Source organism: Stegodyphus dumicola, chromosome 2 (assembly GCF_044657685.1).
Source record: "Stegodyphus dumicola isolate Sdum_Otavi_A_Nest chromosome 2, ASM4465768v1".
NCBI lineage: Eukaryota > Metazoa > Arthropoda > Arachnida > Araneae > Eresidae > Stegodyphus > Stegodyphus dumicola.
The window spans coordinates 170,280,491-170,296,108 of record NC_140769.1 but is presented as its reverse complement, the minus strand read 5'-3'; the positions used below and the strand labels follow the sequence as shown (position 1 = coordinate 170,296,108).

At 33.4% G+C, this 15,618-nt stretch overlaps 1 protein-coding gene across 7 annotated transcripts in view; it reads right to left on the bottom strand.

The window, feature by feature from the left end:
* The window catches only part of pnut (septin 7-like protein pnut), a 198,347-nt gene that overhangs the window by 172,470 nt on the left and 10,259 nt on the right, over positions 1-15,618 (bottom strand). For 2 of the 7 annotated variants that reach the window (XR_015039653.1, XM_085811437.1), the window contains exon 1: positions 2,782-3,018. The exons of 1 other annotated variant lie outside the window; for it this stretch is intronic. Coding sequence is in view for 5 of the 6 variants with exons in the window: in XM_085811437.1 (XP_085667563.1) it covers positions 2,782-2,796 (15 nt within the window). In the remaining variant the exon portion in view is untranslated. Of the gene's footprint in view, positions 1-2,781; positions 3,020-15,618 lie in introns of those variants that run through there. 4 more of the 7 variants (XM_085811435.1, XM_085811436.1, XM_085811441.1 and 1 more) reach the window with 4 other exon arrangements.

The following is a 15,618-nucleotide window of genomic DNA, read 5'->3' as shown; positions in this document are numbered from 1 at the left end:
TTTTTATCAGATGCCTGAATATACGTGAACACATTAATAATTTTGTTATCAGATACCAGAATATGTGTGAAGAAACTATCTTAAAGATCGCGCTCGGCAAAGGTTTGATAACACTTGTGAACGTTTTCTAAACACATCTTCCTTGCCCAACTTGAAGAGAGAAAAAAAAAATATTTAAACAAAAAGTTATTAAAAACTGTTGCAGCGAAACAAAAATAAAAGAATCTTCTATTCATTTAATCAAATAAATTTCTCATGACTAAGTATTACAGCTCTTTTAAGTCCTGTCGCGCAGATTTTTATTCTTAAATAACAGTAACAAATAAATAAAAAATTGAAAAGCTTAATACCAAATTATTATTATTGCTACATTGCCTAATTTCTTTGAAATATATATTCATTAGCACTCTCAAAGTATGCAAATGCGTCAACATTATACATCTTTAAAACAGGAAGGGAGCCTTCATTTAAAAAAAATTATGCTGTATTCCTCAACAGGCTTTATAAATAAGAATAAGGCTATTTTATAATTTTTAAGTGAAATATTAAAAAAGTTTGACATGTTTTGATAATTATCAAATTTTATTGATATAATATAAACAGAATATACAAGTTCGTTTCACAAGAATATAGTAAATTTTAATTTAATTTAAATAATTCTCTTGTGCCATCACATATGCAAATTAATTTGATTTTTTAAAAATATTTTTAAAAATTAAATCCTTGATTATTTAGTAAGCTTTGATTTCACTTGGTTAACTGTTTAAGGAAAAGCAAGCGAGTGCACAAGTACTCAAGAACACAAAGCCATTTCTATTGATTTCATATTTAAAAACGGTGCTTTCCACTGCAACGGTACGTTTCCAAATTGAATATTAAAGCCATTTTTATTGATTTCATTATATTTTAAAAAAGTACTTTTCCACTGAAAACACTTTTGACGCTCCTCATAGCCCATTTACCTGAGGCACTTTTTCTAAGAAATCATCCACAAATAAATTCGTTTAAAGCAGATAAGTCCCTATAATCTGTCCCCAACATTCAGAAAAATATCAGGAAAAGAACATGTTGAAATTGATTGATTAAAGCTACATTTCAAAATTCTCTTCTTATAATCTCAAATGCGTATCTTTTTCTCTATCAGTCTTAATCAAGATGTAAGTTAGTTGCACTGAAATGCCTTTAAAAAATTAATTTTGTAAATTTAAAACCTCCACAATCGACTGAAATGAAATATACTTGAAACCAGCGCGTAATTCAAATCGCAAATATTAAAATAAGTCCAGTCATAGCCTGATTACTCTATTAAAAGTTGTTTCAGTTAATACGTAAAGTATGGAAACAAACACTTCTGTCAAAAATCCAAAAATCATAAGCTGTATTTTTTATTTCTATGCAGTAAAATTTGGTAAAAAGCCCCACAATTATTTCAACTAATCGGAAAGCACAAGTAAGCACATAACTTCAGAATTTTAGAAACTTCCTCCTCCCAAAAAATTAAACAAATTGCAGACTTGTAAAGCCATCATGTGTGTATTCCTCGGGTTATTTTTCTATCAAAATTTGGATTACTTCTCATAGATGTAATTCGATCACCCCATAGCCAGCCTTCAGTAACATTCTGGTTGATGAGAAAGAAGGTGGGATGGATGTGCGGTAGCCGTTCTTGACAAATGCATTAAGCTACAAATGTTTGAGCATTTGAAACAACAACATTCTCAACCCAGAGAACTTATAAGGTATTTCTTCCTCCTCCTTAGCGTACACCTTCATGGTGTACTGATCTGGTGTACATACCTTCATGGTGTACATGCTGGGTGCGTATTCCAGAGGTCCGCACTACGATTCTCGGTGAAGGCATTGCTCATTTTTCATCTCTCCGGCTTCGAAATATCCTAATGTCTCTACAAACTAAAAAATAGATCTGAGTTTATTTAAGGAACCATACGAAATATCCGTAAAAGCCTTGGCACGATTTTTAACAACTGTCGCCAGCACCAAAGTGTCTCATTTACAGCTCATCATACATACCGTCTTAACTACTCATCATAATGTCACCCAATCCCATGTATAACATATACTAGGATAAAACCGAAATATTCTTGTCATGTAAAAATTACTTTGCAACATTACTAAATTTTAATAAAAAACAATTCTAATTTCATATACTAGTCTCCATCGACCTAAATATACAATATAATCTGCACACTATTAGAAGTTCCATTTAAAGCTGAAAAGAAAAATCAATTCTACACACAGAAATTTTAAGAGACACGAAACCTTTTTAAATGGCCTAACATAATAGTAATTTATATGGTGAAAGAATATTGTAAGATGTGAAATTATTTTAATATCGTAGTAAATTAAAATAAATTTTCGTTTAAAATAAAATTATCCGAATATGTGATAAATTATCTTACCATATTTTCTAATGTTCCGATGTGTTTAAAAAGGAATATGCAACAACAGAATTAAGAGTAACTTTCATTTAACAACAGATTTAAACATTGCATTAGAGAATATTTGCATTATTCAAAACTGACAGGTTTTATTCAGCTAGTATCACGGTTATTATGACAGTCAATATCGTTATATTCATAAACTTAACATTTTTACTACTCTCCTGAAACAGAGAGAGAACACTTCAGACATAACCCTTGGATAACCCAGATTTCACATGTAGTTTTTCAGATATAAGCACAAATGTTTTGCAGGCGAAATCATCAAAAAACCACATGGAAATAAAGAGAGGAAGCAAAAATTAAAAAACAGATTACTTACCTCGTTCAGTAGCATCGAAATTTATTCCATGGAAGTTTAAAAAAATAACAATAAAAATTTGCACACACCCACACTTCGAGAAGAAGCGAGACAAAAATCCTGCCCGACTTCTCCAGCAATCTGTCCCAGTAGTCACTGCATACAACACGAAAGAACAAAATTAAGGATGTGACGTAGCGCGGACAAAAACGTAATCAAGCGCTCGATAACACACACAGTTATGTTATGCTTGCGCCAGTCTTGACAACGCTCGAAAAAAATCCTTTCAGCAAGGAATTCCGAGAGGAACTGAGGATTGGAGTAACAGAACGTTGGCCATCGGTTGACGAGGCCACGCCTCCTCGAGTAAGAGACGAGAAAAGAAGTGATTTTGATTGAATGATTTCACAGATCGCGTCAAACCATGGAGATATACATTACACTTTTGCTTCTTTAACCCATTCACTCAATAAGCTATTTATGTTTACACATAAATAACTATTATTTATTTTATTTATTTATTTATTTTTTAAATGGCCACCGAAAGGGGAAATGGTTTGAAGCATGACTAAAAAGAAAATTTTATTTTGGCAATCAGTTCAAATGTCCATTATACGATATATGCGCGTATTTTCTCTCTGTTTCTTTATATTTTACAACAAAACAGCCATTTGAATTCCTTAAGAAATACAGTACACTCCCGATTATCCGCGGAATTGGGTGGCGCGACCATCGGTTGATAATCCGAAAAAAGCTAAAAACGGGTATAGCAAAAGAGAAAACAGTTATTACAACTTGTATGTATAAATAAAAATGTATATGTACAATAAAACGTAAGATAAACAGCAAGAAATGTTTAACTAACGCTTAAGTAGTATATCACTTTAGTATATCACTCAAAACTAACCTAAAATGCATTTTGTTAATGAAAACAGAGAAGTGCTTTGTACTTACGAGAGGCGTCAAGGATACACAGAAAAATTAAAACATATGTACTGTTTTAATACTGTAATGTATTATGAAATTACAAAAGCATAACTGTAAAATCAGTAAGATTAAGACGTATCAGTAAGATTAAGACGAGAGAGGGCCGTAGAGCGGGCACTGCAAGGGTGAGTAAGAAATCACTTACTCATCAGAGGGGAAGGTTCCGAGAAGGCCTGGGATGTTTTTGCTATAAATAAGCACGATGTTTAGCAAATCTAACGTTTCGCTCAGTTTTGTGAAGATTTTTATTTTCTTTGCTTTACGCTTGTGAAAAAAAACTTTGTACGGCAGGCGCAGATAATCCACTCCGCGCATAATCCGCCCGCGGATAATCGGGAGTCTACTGTACTTTTTTTTAAATCTAAATTATACCGCATATAGCAAAATTATCCATTACAACATTCTCTACAATCTCAACAATGCAATCTGACTACTGATAACTTCACATTAATTGGGTGCTTACGAATTCGAGGTAAACTGAATGCACGCAGAATTGATAACAGCTTGATCAAATTTATTTTACCAAAAGAAAAACTTCAACTTTCTAAAATTTTCGTCAAAATTCCTCGTACAGCTCTTCAGAGTATCACAGAACACAATCAGTAATTACACTTCAAACTAATCAGAATGTTAAACACCAAGCAATGCAACGCGCAGTTAAAGAGCAAAGCTCACACGGAGATATCTCAATACTCCAAACACACGCTGAACTTAACAATTGAGAAACTGATGCTCTCTCCAGTCTTAACAGTTTTCATACGGCCGCTGAGAAACCTTTAGTACCTTTCATTTATTCAATTACAGATATACAGGGACCTAACCAAAACGGTCGCTAAGTTTGACGACTTTCGGCGATTTCTCGACAAATTTGACGACAAAAATTAGTCGCCAAAACCATCGCTAGTTACCCGATATCTTGTTTATTTAGCAAGATAGCCATTTACTCTGTTAGACATGGCCTCCGTAATTTATTTTTCCAGCGTAGCATTGTCTCTTTCCAGTTACATTATACAAAAAATACTTCAATTTAAACATAACGTCACTAAAATTATTAACATATATACGAAAATTCGTAACAATACACAGTATGTGTAACTTAAAAATTTCTAATTGTTTCAAAAACCTAACCAACCATTCATATTGATAATTACATAAATTTACATTAATCAACATTGTATTTTTAAGATATTTATCTTTGATATTTTATACATTATATATCTTGTTAGGAATTTTGTATATATTTACATATCTACTAAATACTTTTAGTGAAATCATATGTAAAACTGCAGTATCTTGTATAATATAACATGAAAGGGCTCGGGAAAGTAAAGTTTCAGCATAAAAATAATGTTACAGGGGCAAAACCATTTAACACTGAGGTAAATGGCTATCTCGCCACCACCAAACTGCCAAACCAATCGACAGCTTGGAGCCGGCGATAGTTTTGTCACCAGATTTGGCGATTGGCGACATTTTGTTTCGACACCTGTTAACTATAACAGGTATATTTAATGAATAAATTTTTAAACAAGTCTAAAAAGGACTATCGTAACGGGGCCGACACGCTGTTGAGTACAGCGTATAATTTAAATTCTCGCAATGGCCAGATTGAATGGAGACAATTAAGATAACGAATATACACAAAATTACATCCCGCAAATCAGCATTCGGCAAAGGTTTATTGTAATCTAATCTAATAGTCGCCATCTGCGGCAGGTTCTTGAAACAATCAACTTTCGAAGGTTTGGATAGAAAGACCAAGATATATAAGGTCCTCTCTAAATAACTAGAACTTCAAAATTACGGAAGAAGGCCATATATAATTATAGTTTATTAGACTTTCAGATAAATAACTAGAACTTTCAGATAAAATAACTAGAACTTCAAAATTACGGGAGAAGGCCATATATAATTATAGTTTGTTAGACTTTCAGATAAATATAACAGGATCTAAGAGAAGTTAATGAACGTAAGAAATGTAATGTATAATTTTAAATTATTCCTTTCAACTCAAACACTTCCTAAGAGCAAAATAATTTCTGAGTATAACTAACCAAATTATATTCACCAGTCACACATGAAGATACTTAAAACACAGCATAATCTATATCTTTTACCTATAATGCACGTTTGTAACAGACAAAAGCTATGATTCTGGCTACTGTCTAGCTCCCCCATTTCATCTGGAGGAAAAAAAAAAAAAAATTGTGGGCTTTAATTTATGGAACAGACATCGGACCTTTTCTTGAGACATAGCGTACAATGAGCGCACCCAAAAGTGAAATAAATCTTTTTTTAAAACAGCGAAGATTCTTTTATTAGCTCTTTCTTTTGACAGGGCCGGATTTGGGGAGGATACGAACGACCTGCAGTGATGTCATGACGTCATACAGTCCCGGTTATAGATAAAACCGTTGATGAATACGTCCAAAAAGAATTGGGCTTCTATACTGCCTCCAGGCGATGAGCTACTAGCACGCAGACTACTTATCAAAATGCTTGGAAAAAATAAAGGATGCCGCTTCTTCTACATGAATTACACACAATGACTTTGCTGTTTCAAAACCCACTGTAACATAAAGGCTCTTCATTAATACATGAATATCAAAAGAGTTATTCGAATATGTTCAACTTCACATATGATATCTTAACCACTTCACGAAAGATAACATAAATTATGGCTTATGAAACATATCTGTGTTGATGACAACTTTCATTCACCACTTCATATTATCTGAACATTTCAGCTTATCAGAAGCAAATAAAATTTGATTCTAGCCACTTTAAATAATTATTAATACCGCAGCGTAAGTCAATTCTTATTGAGCACTTAAGTTCAAACCCTTTTAAAACAAATTCAATAATTAGTCCGAGATAAAAATTTTCACTCTATATAGCAACAAATATTTATTTTACACACTTTATCCTGTTTATAAAAACACCTAAATTAAATCATTAGGCTCAACTAATTACAGTCAGTCAGTCTAATAATTAGTACAAGACATCTTTAATTCACATATTGCATCCCATCAAAGTCAACAGTCACAGTTCTTTGCAGGGCCGGATTTAGACTTGATAAGGCCCTAAGCTATTTGAGATATGGAGCTCTTTATAAGTCTGTTATACTATATTTTAATTTTTCTGGGGGCCCTAAGCTATAGCTTGTGTAGCTTATTCGTAAATCCTGCACTCGTTCTTTGAATTTCTTCGCATTAATAAGGTTTTTTGATATCAGAGAAACAGATAAAAGCAGAGTCGTAGCTAGGGTTTTCAGCGCCCAGGAACAACTGAAGATTTTGCGCCCCCTACTGCTTGCATGGAGGTAGGAAGTAAGATGGAGTAGCCCTAAACAAGTTTCTCCCGTAACCTGCTCTGAAGCACCGGCGATCCCTACTTGGTGACCAAAACACTGGGTCATTTACCATTGAGTTCAATGGGATTTGACGCGTTCGGATGTAAATATTTTGAAATTACGTCGTAAATATACATATAAATGTATATATTTTCTTTTTCTACAACACTTCAGAGTCCTAAGTATATGAAAACAACATATTTTTAAACAACATTTCATTCTGAACGGAATTAAATGCTATACTTTCCTAGAACAGTTTTCTCAGAATGGTTTAATTTGAATGAAATATTTTCACAAGTTTTCGTTAATTATATTAGAAAAAAAAATTTAAGGTAATTCGATTTTATTCGGTTAAGGTACAAAAATTAAGATCAAAGTTTATTGTGTTATTAATATTAAAATTATGCATTATTTCTTTTCTATTTATAGAGCTTCTTCCTAAAATACGTTCTTAAATATGATATGATTTTTTGGCTTCTGAGGCATCTTTTAAATCGAAAAATGTAAGTCAATTTATAATTAATGCTCTATTCTGTTCATTTTAAATTAGAGAATTATTAGGAATTAGCGAAATACTTTAAATAGTACTTGACTTTCTCTGAACATTTCTGAAACAGAATTTTTTTTTTTTTATTTTTTTTTTTTTTTTTTATTTAAAACTTGTAACTGAGTTACTATAAAATGTAAGAGGGAATAATTCTTTTAATTATACTTATCAGATTTTTTTTTACCCTTCATTTCAACAATACATATTCCAAAACTCTGTACTACGTTCTTAAGTGCGCATCTCATAGCATTTGCTTTACAATACCTTTTAACAGATTGCTTTCCAATACGAACAATTAATTCTTGCTTAAATAGTTTTATAACGCATTTGTCAAGAGGATTTCAATTTATGTTTACAATTCAATATTAAGGTTATTATATATTTAGATAACATTTATAATCATTATAAATTAGATACATTTAATTATTAGATTTCTTTACAGTACTTTCACAGTTGTTTATAAGTGAATAAATTCTTCATTTCAAATACATTTATAAATAATTTAATGACCTGCGTACGTTAAAAAGCCAGCATAAAACTCGAATTTCCGAAAAAAAAAAAAAAAAAAAAAGACTTGTGTGGGAAATATTTAACAATCTGGAATCAATAAGTGGACCATTCATGATCGGACTTCCTTTGGCAGGATATACAAATGTTTTCACCTCCGTCGATTACACTATTTTCAAATTCTTAATAAGCTGTCTAGATGATGTAGCACGTTCACATGGTCACATCATCTTGACCGCACATGGTACTTCCGCAAATTCGCAAATGTATCCCTCTTCTGTTCCACACATTTGTGAAAAACTGTACAGAATTTTACACAAATGTGTGGTTCCAAATCAAGGGAAAGCTAACTTATTGGCATATCTGTGTGTATATTTATTAATTTTGACGAGGATTGCAGCATTTGATGGTAATTTTATTTTTAATTAACCCAAATAAGTAAAACGTGTAAGCCCAAAGTGATTATTTTTCAGATATATAAAATTAAAACGATGAGTTTAAAATGAGCAGCAGTAAAGCCTCTCCTCTAAAAATTTTTAAAAGGTACATGTTACAATAATATATGGAGGTGAAAAAAAAATGTGTTTTATTTAAAACAAAATAAAAGTAGCGAATGCTCTATCAAGGGTATCGAAAGACGTATACAATTTTAAATGTACCGTAAGGTATTTTTCATTCTTTAAGCATAACATTTTTCTTAAAATCTATATTTTTGTAGTTCAACAGCTTAGAATTTTATAAAACAAATTCATAATCAAAATCGCTGTTGTTAGTTATCGAAAAATAACCAAGATGTGATTTTTGCGTAAATGTCACTTAACTATACAAATTGCTATTATCCATCACACTATGAATGTTTCTTTCATGCGAAAGTGTCCCTTTTTCGATTTGTATGGAACTGTCGTGTGTCGAAATATTATCAAAACCCTGTCAAGCGACAAAGAACACCCCATCTGGTGACCCAAGCTTCAAAGCAGTGCTTCACGTCTAGTGCCGGTTGGCCCCTCCTTCCTTTCCTACCTCCATGACTGCTTGCCAAGGATGGAAAACATTTTATTCTAAAATGTTGTAACATCAGTTTGGCGCCCCTTGGATTCTGCGCGCGGGGACAGATGCCCCCCTTGCCCCTCTCTAGCTATGCCCCTGGATAAAAGCAATAGTTACCAGCGCGGCAAAGAATACGCGAGTAACTGTAGTATACCACTTAATATAGGGAATTCAAGTCGTACAAATCATGCCCTCATGTACGATCGATCATAACATGTGTTGTCATAACTGCACAGAAGGAATTAGAGGATTTTAGGAAATTAGCAATTCGCCTTTTTTTCAGCGGCGTTCGTTACTGTGACACATACAAAGTTCCAATTCTAATTGAATAGACTACAGCTTAACGGGATTTTATCTTCCTGAACCTCACGACAGAAGGTTAATTAACTAATATTTACGTTACATGGAAGCAAGAAGAACGCGCAATCAGCTTATAGCACCATTCAGAATCAAACGGCGGCGCTTTACCAATCACTCCAAAACAGCTGTCAAGAAGCCAGCAATAAATAACCAGCTCGTGAGCGGCGCTTGTTCTCCAGCACTGTAACAAAATCAGTAATGTTTAGGACAACTGGCAAAAAGCCTGCAGTTCCACGCAGGCTAGACCCAGTATAAAAGCGGTAAATGGAATGGAAATTACTCGGACACTTTGTCAGTTAGAGACAAATTATTACTACACAATCAAATAAATTGCAAAAACGGAAACAGATGAATACTTTCCTATCTCTAATTATATATACACTTGTGTGCAAAATTAAGAGAATTTGCAAATTATGTCTATTTTTTTTGGAAAGTATTGGACCAAAGGTACTATGCTGCCGAAGAATTATGCAAATATTTAGAATCGAATACGTAAACGTACACATGCATGCCTGCGGAGCTGTGATTGTGGAGGGGATATAAGAGCAAGACGTGTTTTCCGCGATTTGTGCGCTCGTACTTCTTCACGAATTCGCCGCGTCTCTCGCAAGAGTTGGATAAATTTTATAAGGCATCAGGTAAAATGAATTGCCACTTAAGTATGGATGACGGAATGAGATGGAGAATTGTCGGTAGATTGGAGGGTAGCCAGTCACATGGACAGGGGCAACAGAGCTCAATGTAATGCCCATTGTCGTCTGCAATTTATGAAAAAAGTTTCAGAACATTGGATCCATATCAAGAAGACGTGGACAACGTCGACCAAGATCCACAACGACGAATGAGAATTGTTGTTTCGCACTTTACACGCGGTGACACAAGACTGCTGTAGCTTCACAGCTCTAAGCAGATCGCATTTTGCAACTAAAAATACTCCTTTTTTTTTTTTTTTTTTTTTTCTTTCTTAAGCAAACACTTTTTTCTTCTATAAATCTCTGAAGAATATTCATACGACTATTAAACTGATTAATTCTGTAAAGAATAAAAGAGAGTTTGTAAAAACCTTGTAAAGGTTTTTTTTCGCTTTGGGAAACATGAAAAATCAATTGTGTCCTCGCAGAGATTCGAACTGCAGATTTCCAATTGCTAACTGGGTGTCAACCATCTACCAGTGTTTCTCAACGTGGGTCCCACGCCCCACAAGGAGGACTATTCAGTTGTTGAGGAAAGCATTTTTTGTACCCTAATTTTATTTTTGAAGTTTAATTTTTGAAGATTAAAAGTTATATATATGTTATATAAGTGTCATCAGAATTTTAAAAAGACTTAAACGAGTCATGCCAAAAAAAGCGGGGTTGGGAAACATTGACTTAAACCGTAACTGGCATGCATGAGAGAATGCAGCAATTTCTTACGGTATCTTCCACTTAAAAGCGACTGGGAAGAGGAAAGCTATCAAGTTGAGCCAATCCAAATGGTGATGGATATCCACCGCATTTAGTTAATATAGAGAATATTTTGACGAAAGTTTTAATTTATATACAGATTATTATTATTATTATTATTATTATTATCATTATTTTTTAAATCGGAAAACGAAAAATCGAATGTGTTGCCGATGGGACACAAATCATTAATCTTCCAGTTGCTACTGGGATATGCTAACTACGATAAATATATGTGTGGAAGAATGCGATAATTATTTACATTTTCTCTCATTTAAAGAGCGCCTAGGAAGAGGAACGAGATACAGTCGACCAAATTGAAATGGTGATGGATTATTATACACCCACAAGTTAGTTAACCCGTAGTTAAGGCACATCTTGGTTAACATGGAGAACATTTTTTAATACACATTTTAGTTAATATACAGATTAAGAGGGGTTTTTTTTAACTTAGTTTTATCGGAAAACGAAAAATCGACTATGCTGTCGATGGGATTCAAATTAATACTCTTCCACTTGCTCGCGTGATATGCTAACCACTTACACAACAAACGCAAGCATGGGAGAGAGGTATACGATAATTCTTTACACAACTTTCAGGAAAAATTCTTTAAACAATTCAAACACAGAAAAAATTAGGATTTTTTTTTTTTTTTTTTTAAATGTATTAAATCAGAGCTAAAATATTTGCTAAATGTAGAATTTTTGAATAACTAACTTTTGCTCAGAAAATAGGAAAAATTTCTTATATCGAGGTCATCAAGTCGTATTCATTAATTCAGGATCAAACTGAATAAGCGTTTCATTCCTTATAATAAAATAACTTCATCAAGATTTCTGGAACAAGATGGTGACAGAGTACATAGCGGACAATTCAAATTTTGTCAATTAAGGTAATGAATTAATGCAGAGGGCGGTAGCAAGCGTATTTAAAAATTCCCACTACATTATTTAATTAAAGAGAGAGCTGTTATTTTTTAATTAAAAAAAAACCACCAAATACGAAGCGTATGTTGTGAATTGTCAGTATTATTTTTGAACAAATTAAACAGCCACTTTGCAAGCTGTCTGAAATTAATTGCTTCAGTGAAAGGACGTTTGATTCACTCATCATCACCATGATGAAGGAATAGGTAATTAGTCGACGATCTTATCTAGTTCTAATGAGTTAAAAGGATAGCATTGGAATAGACAGAAGGTGTTTATTATTATTATTATTAAACTTTGTCCAGAAGAGAAACAGGTCATGTTCAGTGCAACAGGAACCTACTGTAAAGAACACTTCTGAACTCTACTAGAAAGACCTATGATGCTCTTGACTAGAGAGAACGTCGTTAGCAAACTCCTCACAGTACGAGTACTATAATTCATTTTAACACCTTATTTAAAGAACTGTGAATGGCAACGACTTAACTGAGAATTACGTATGCGTAAAGAGATGAGATTTCTGTGAGACGCCTGTCAGTGAGGGAGAGTTTGGGAAGCTCCGCGAGCGAGCTGAGGTGTGAAGACTTTGTTTGTCGAGTGATGACGAGTACCATCTTCGTTAACGTCTCTGATCGTGTCACCAGCTCGGATATCTACTAAAGTTTTCTAAATGTATTAATGTTGTATCTGTGATATGTTGTGTTATTAAAAAGTGATGCATCACCACTATCAGTGTTGATTCCGTTCCCACTGAAGCATCCACGACGTCACAGACTAAAAGAAATGAAAAAAATTGGAGGTTCCACCGAGATTTGTGTGACAAGAGACCAGGTATGTGTTCTCCACAATATTCATTTCCAGGCCTGAAGTGTATAATGTAGTTATTTATTACTTATTCGGGAAATCAATTCCCAAAGCAGAAGTAGCACATCAGTGCATAAGAGTTTTAAACACTCAATGTGTTTGGTTTATAGTATATCTAACAAGATATTTTCCTTTTGTGGTATATTCGGGAAAACATTTTCCCATTAACACGTAGCACATCAGTGCATTTTATAGCACGTCAGTGCATAAGGTTTTTTAAAACAATCAAAGTGTTGCATTTATATATCTAACGAGATATTTTTCTTTTGTATGATAATGGGAAAAATCCATTCCCGTAAATAAACAGCACATCAGTGTATTTATGTTTAACGTTTCGCTATAAATTGGTGTGATAGAATCTGAACTGTTTATTTTGTGTATATGTGAAAGCACATCAGTGCAATATTGCAATTTTCATTTCTAAATCATTAGAAGAAAATTTATGTTAAATTCTTATGAAAGAAATAAGTTGTTGAATATATTAAAAACTTGTTACTTTTGTTTTCTCATGAAAGCACACCAGTGCTGTATTTTAATAGGATGCGTATTTTCTGAGAAGTAGAATGTTAAATTTTATCATTTCATTTTACATTTTAAAGCTTTGAGCAGTAAAGAAAAGTTCTAATAGTGTTCTGATTTAAACCTGCGCCTATCGAATTTACGTAGTATTTGCGTTGGCCATGTGGTTGCTAACGGAAGTATCTGAAACGATAGTTAATTAAAGGTGTTTATATTTATTGGCGCCACTCTGGTTTTTTTTCTGTCTGGATGTACCAAATGAAAAGAATTTGTTATTATTTTTTTTATACGAAGTATTCAGTAAGGTTGTTTATTCGTTTTATGTTTGAATGGAAATAAATCCAAAATGATTAATGTTTTTATTAAACTTTTATTTTTATTTGCCTAATTTTGTAAGAAAGAAGAAAGTGTTTTTTATGTGTATGATATATTTTTATGTGGTCTGATATATTTTTATGTGTATTATTTGTGAATAACTATTTGAGTTCTTATTTGTTTTGAGCAATTACTTTTGTGAAAATGGCATTTTTGGGAAAAGCTAAGAAAAGGGATCTATTCCTTGTCGCTTCAGAACTTGGGGAAATAGCTTTAGAAGATATGAAAGTGATAGATTTAAAACAATTAATAACGAATAGTAAAAATTATGAGGAAGAATTTGTTAAAAATTTGTTAGAAAGTATTATGACTGATAGGATAGAAAAGGAAAACTTAGAGAAGCAAACAAGAGCGAAAGAATTACAGTTAGAACAGAAAGCTAGGGAGAGGGAATTTCAGATACTACAACAAAATAAAGAAATTGAAAAGCAACAGTTAGAACTAGAATGCCTTAAAGCAAAACAGAACACTGAATCTGCTAAACCTGGAGGTGAAACGGTATTTAATCAGAATTTTCAGAAACTAATGCCCAAGTTTAATTTAAAAACTGATGATATCAGTTTATTCTTAGAACTTTTTGAGAGGCAAGCTAAAGTTCTAAAATTGCCCACGGATCAATGGGTGTCATATCTCATTGGTGTCCTTCCGGTTGAGGTAAATAATATAATTGCTAGGGAACCTGAAGAACAGGCTAGAGATTACCAACATATTAAGAAATTACTACTTAAAAGATTTAAATTAAGTGCGGAGAAGTTTCGGCAACTTCTTGTTAAGACTCAGAAAAATTCGGATTCTACGTGGTACGATTTTTATCACGAAATTAAGACATTTTTAGATGGGTGGCTCAAGGGATTAAAAATCGAAACATTTGAGCAACTCAAGGATTTAATGTTGGTAGATCAGATTAAAAGGCGCACGCCTAATGAGTTTAAGGAACATTTTATAGATGAATGGGCTACGATCACTTCACCAAAACTGTTGGTGGGTAAAATAGAGGAATTTGAAGATGCGAAAAAGACGATGGTTGGGAAAACGAAATTGGGTGAAATGAAAACGAAAATATCAGGTAGACAAATGGGTGTTTTTCAGTCCACTGGTAACGTTTTCAAAAATAGAAAAAACCCTCAAGGTACACAATTTAAAAAAGATGATGATGCACGCAATGTTGGGAAAAAATCAGACTCGAATTTTGATAGGAGAAAAAGACTCCAGTGCTATGAATGTGGATCTTTAGACCATTTACGTCCTCAGTGCCCTAATTTTAAAACCCAAAAGGCAGATTTGTATCGGATAAGCGGGAGATCAGAGAAGAATCTGTTAGATCCCTATACGTTAAATGGAAGAGTAAATGGTTTTGAAGTACCTATTCTAAGAGATACAGGAGCAACGGTAGATATTATTTGTCAAAAATATGTAGACAGAGATAGAATGAAGGGGGAACATGTGTGGGTTCGACATTTGTTGGATGATCATATGACTTGTTTACCTGTTGCTGAAGTAGATATTGAATGCGATTTGGGTACAGTAACCACCAAAGCAGCTGTTATAGGAGACCACTTAGACCAAGGACAATATATATTAGGCAACCAGACAGCGGCTCTTCTCAGAGGAACTGAGAAAACTTATTCGTCGTATGTCGGTAATGTTAATGCGGTCATTACTCGATCTCAAGCACGACAATTTAAGGAAGCGGAAAATTTAAGTGAGACGAATCAAAATTCTGAGCAGAATGAGTTAGAATTGGAAGAGGAGGACGATACTCATGAGAGGTCTGAAAACATAGAGATATTACCTCCTGTCAACCTTTGTGTCTCCACAAGTCCTGCGATTCAAATAGACTCAAGTACTTTTATTGATGAACAACAAAAAAGTAAAGAACTTGCGCCTTTATTAGAACTAGTAAAAAGCGGAAGTAAAACAAGTTATGG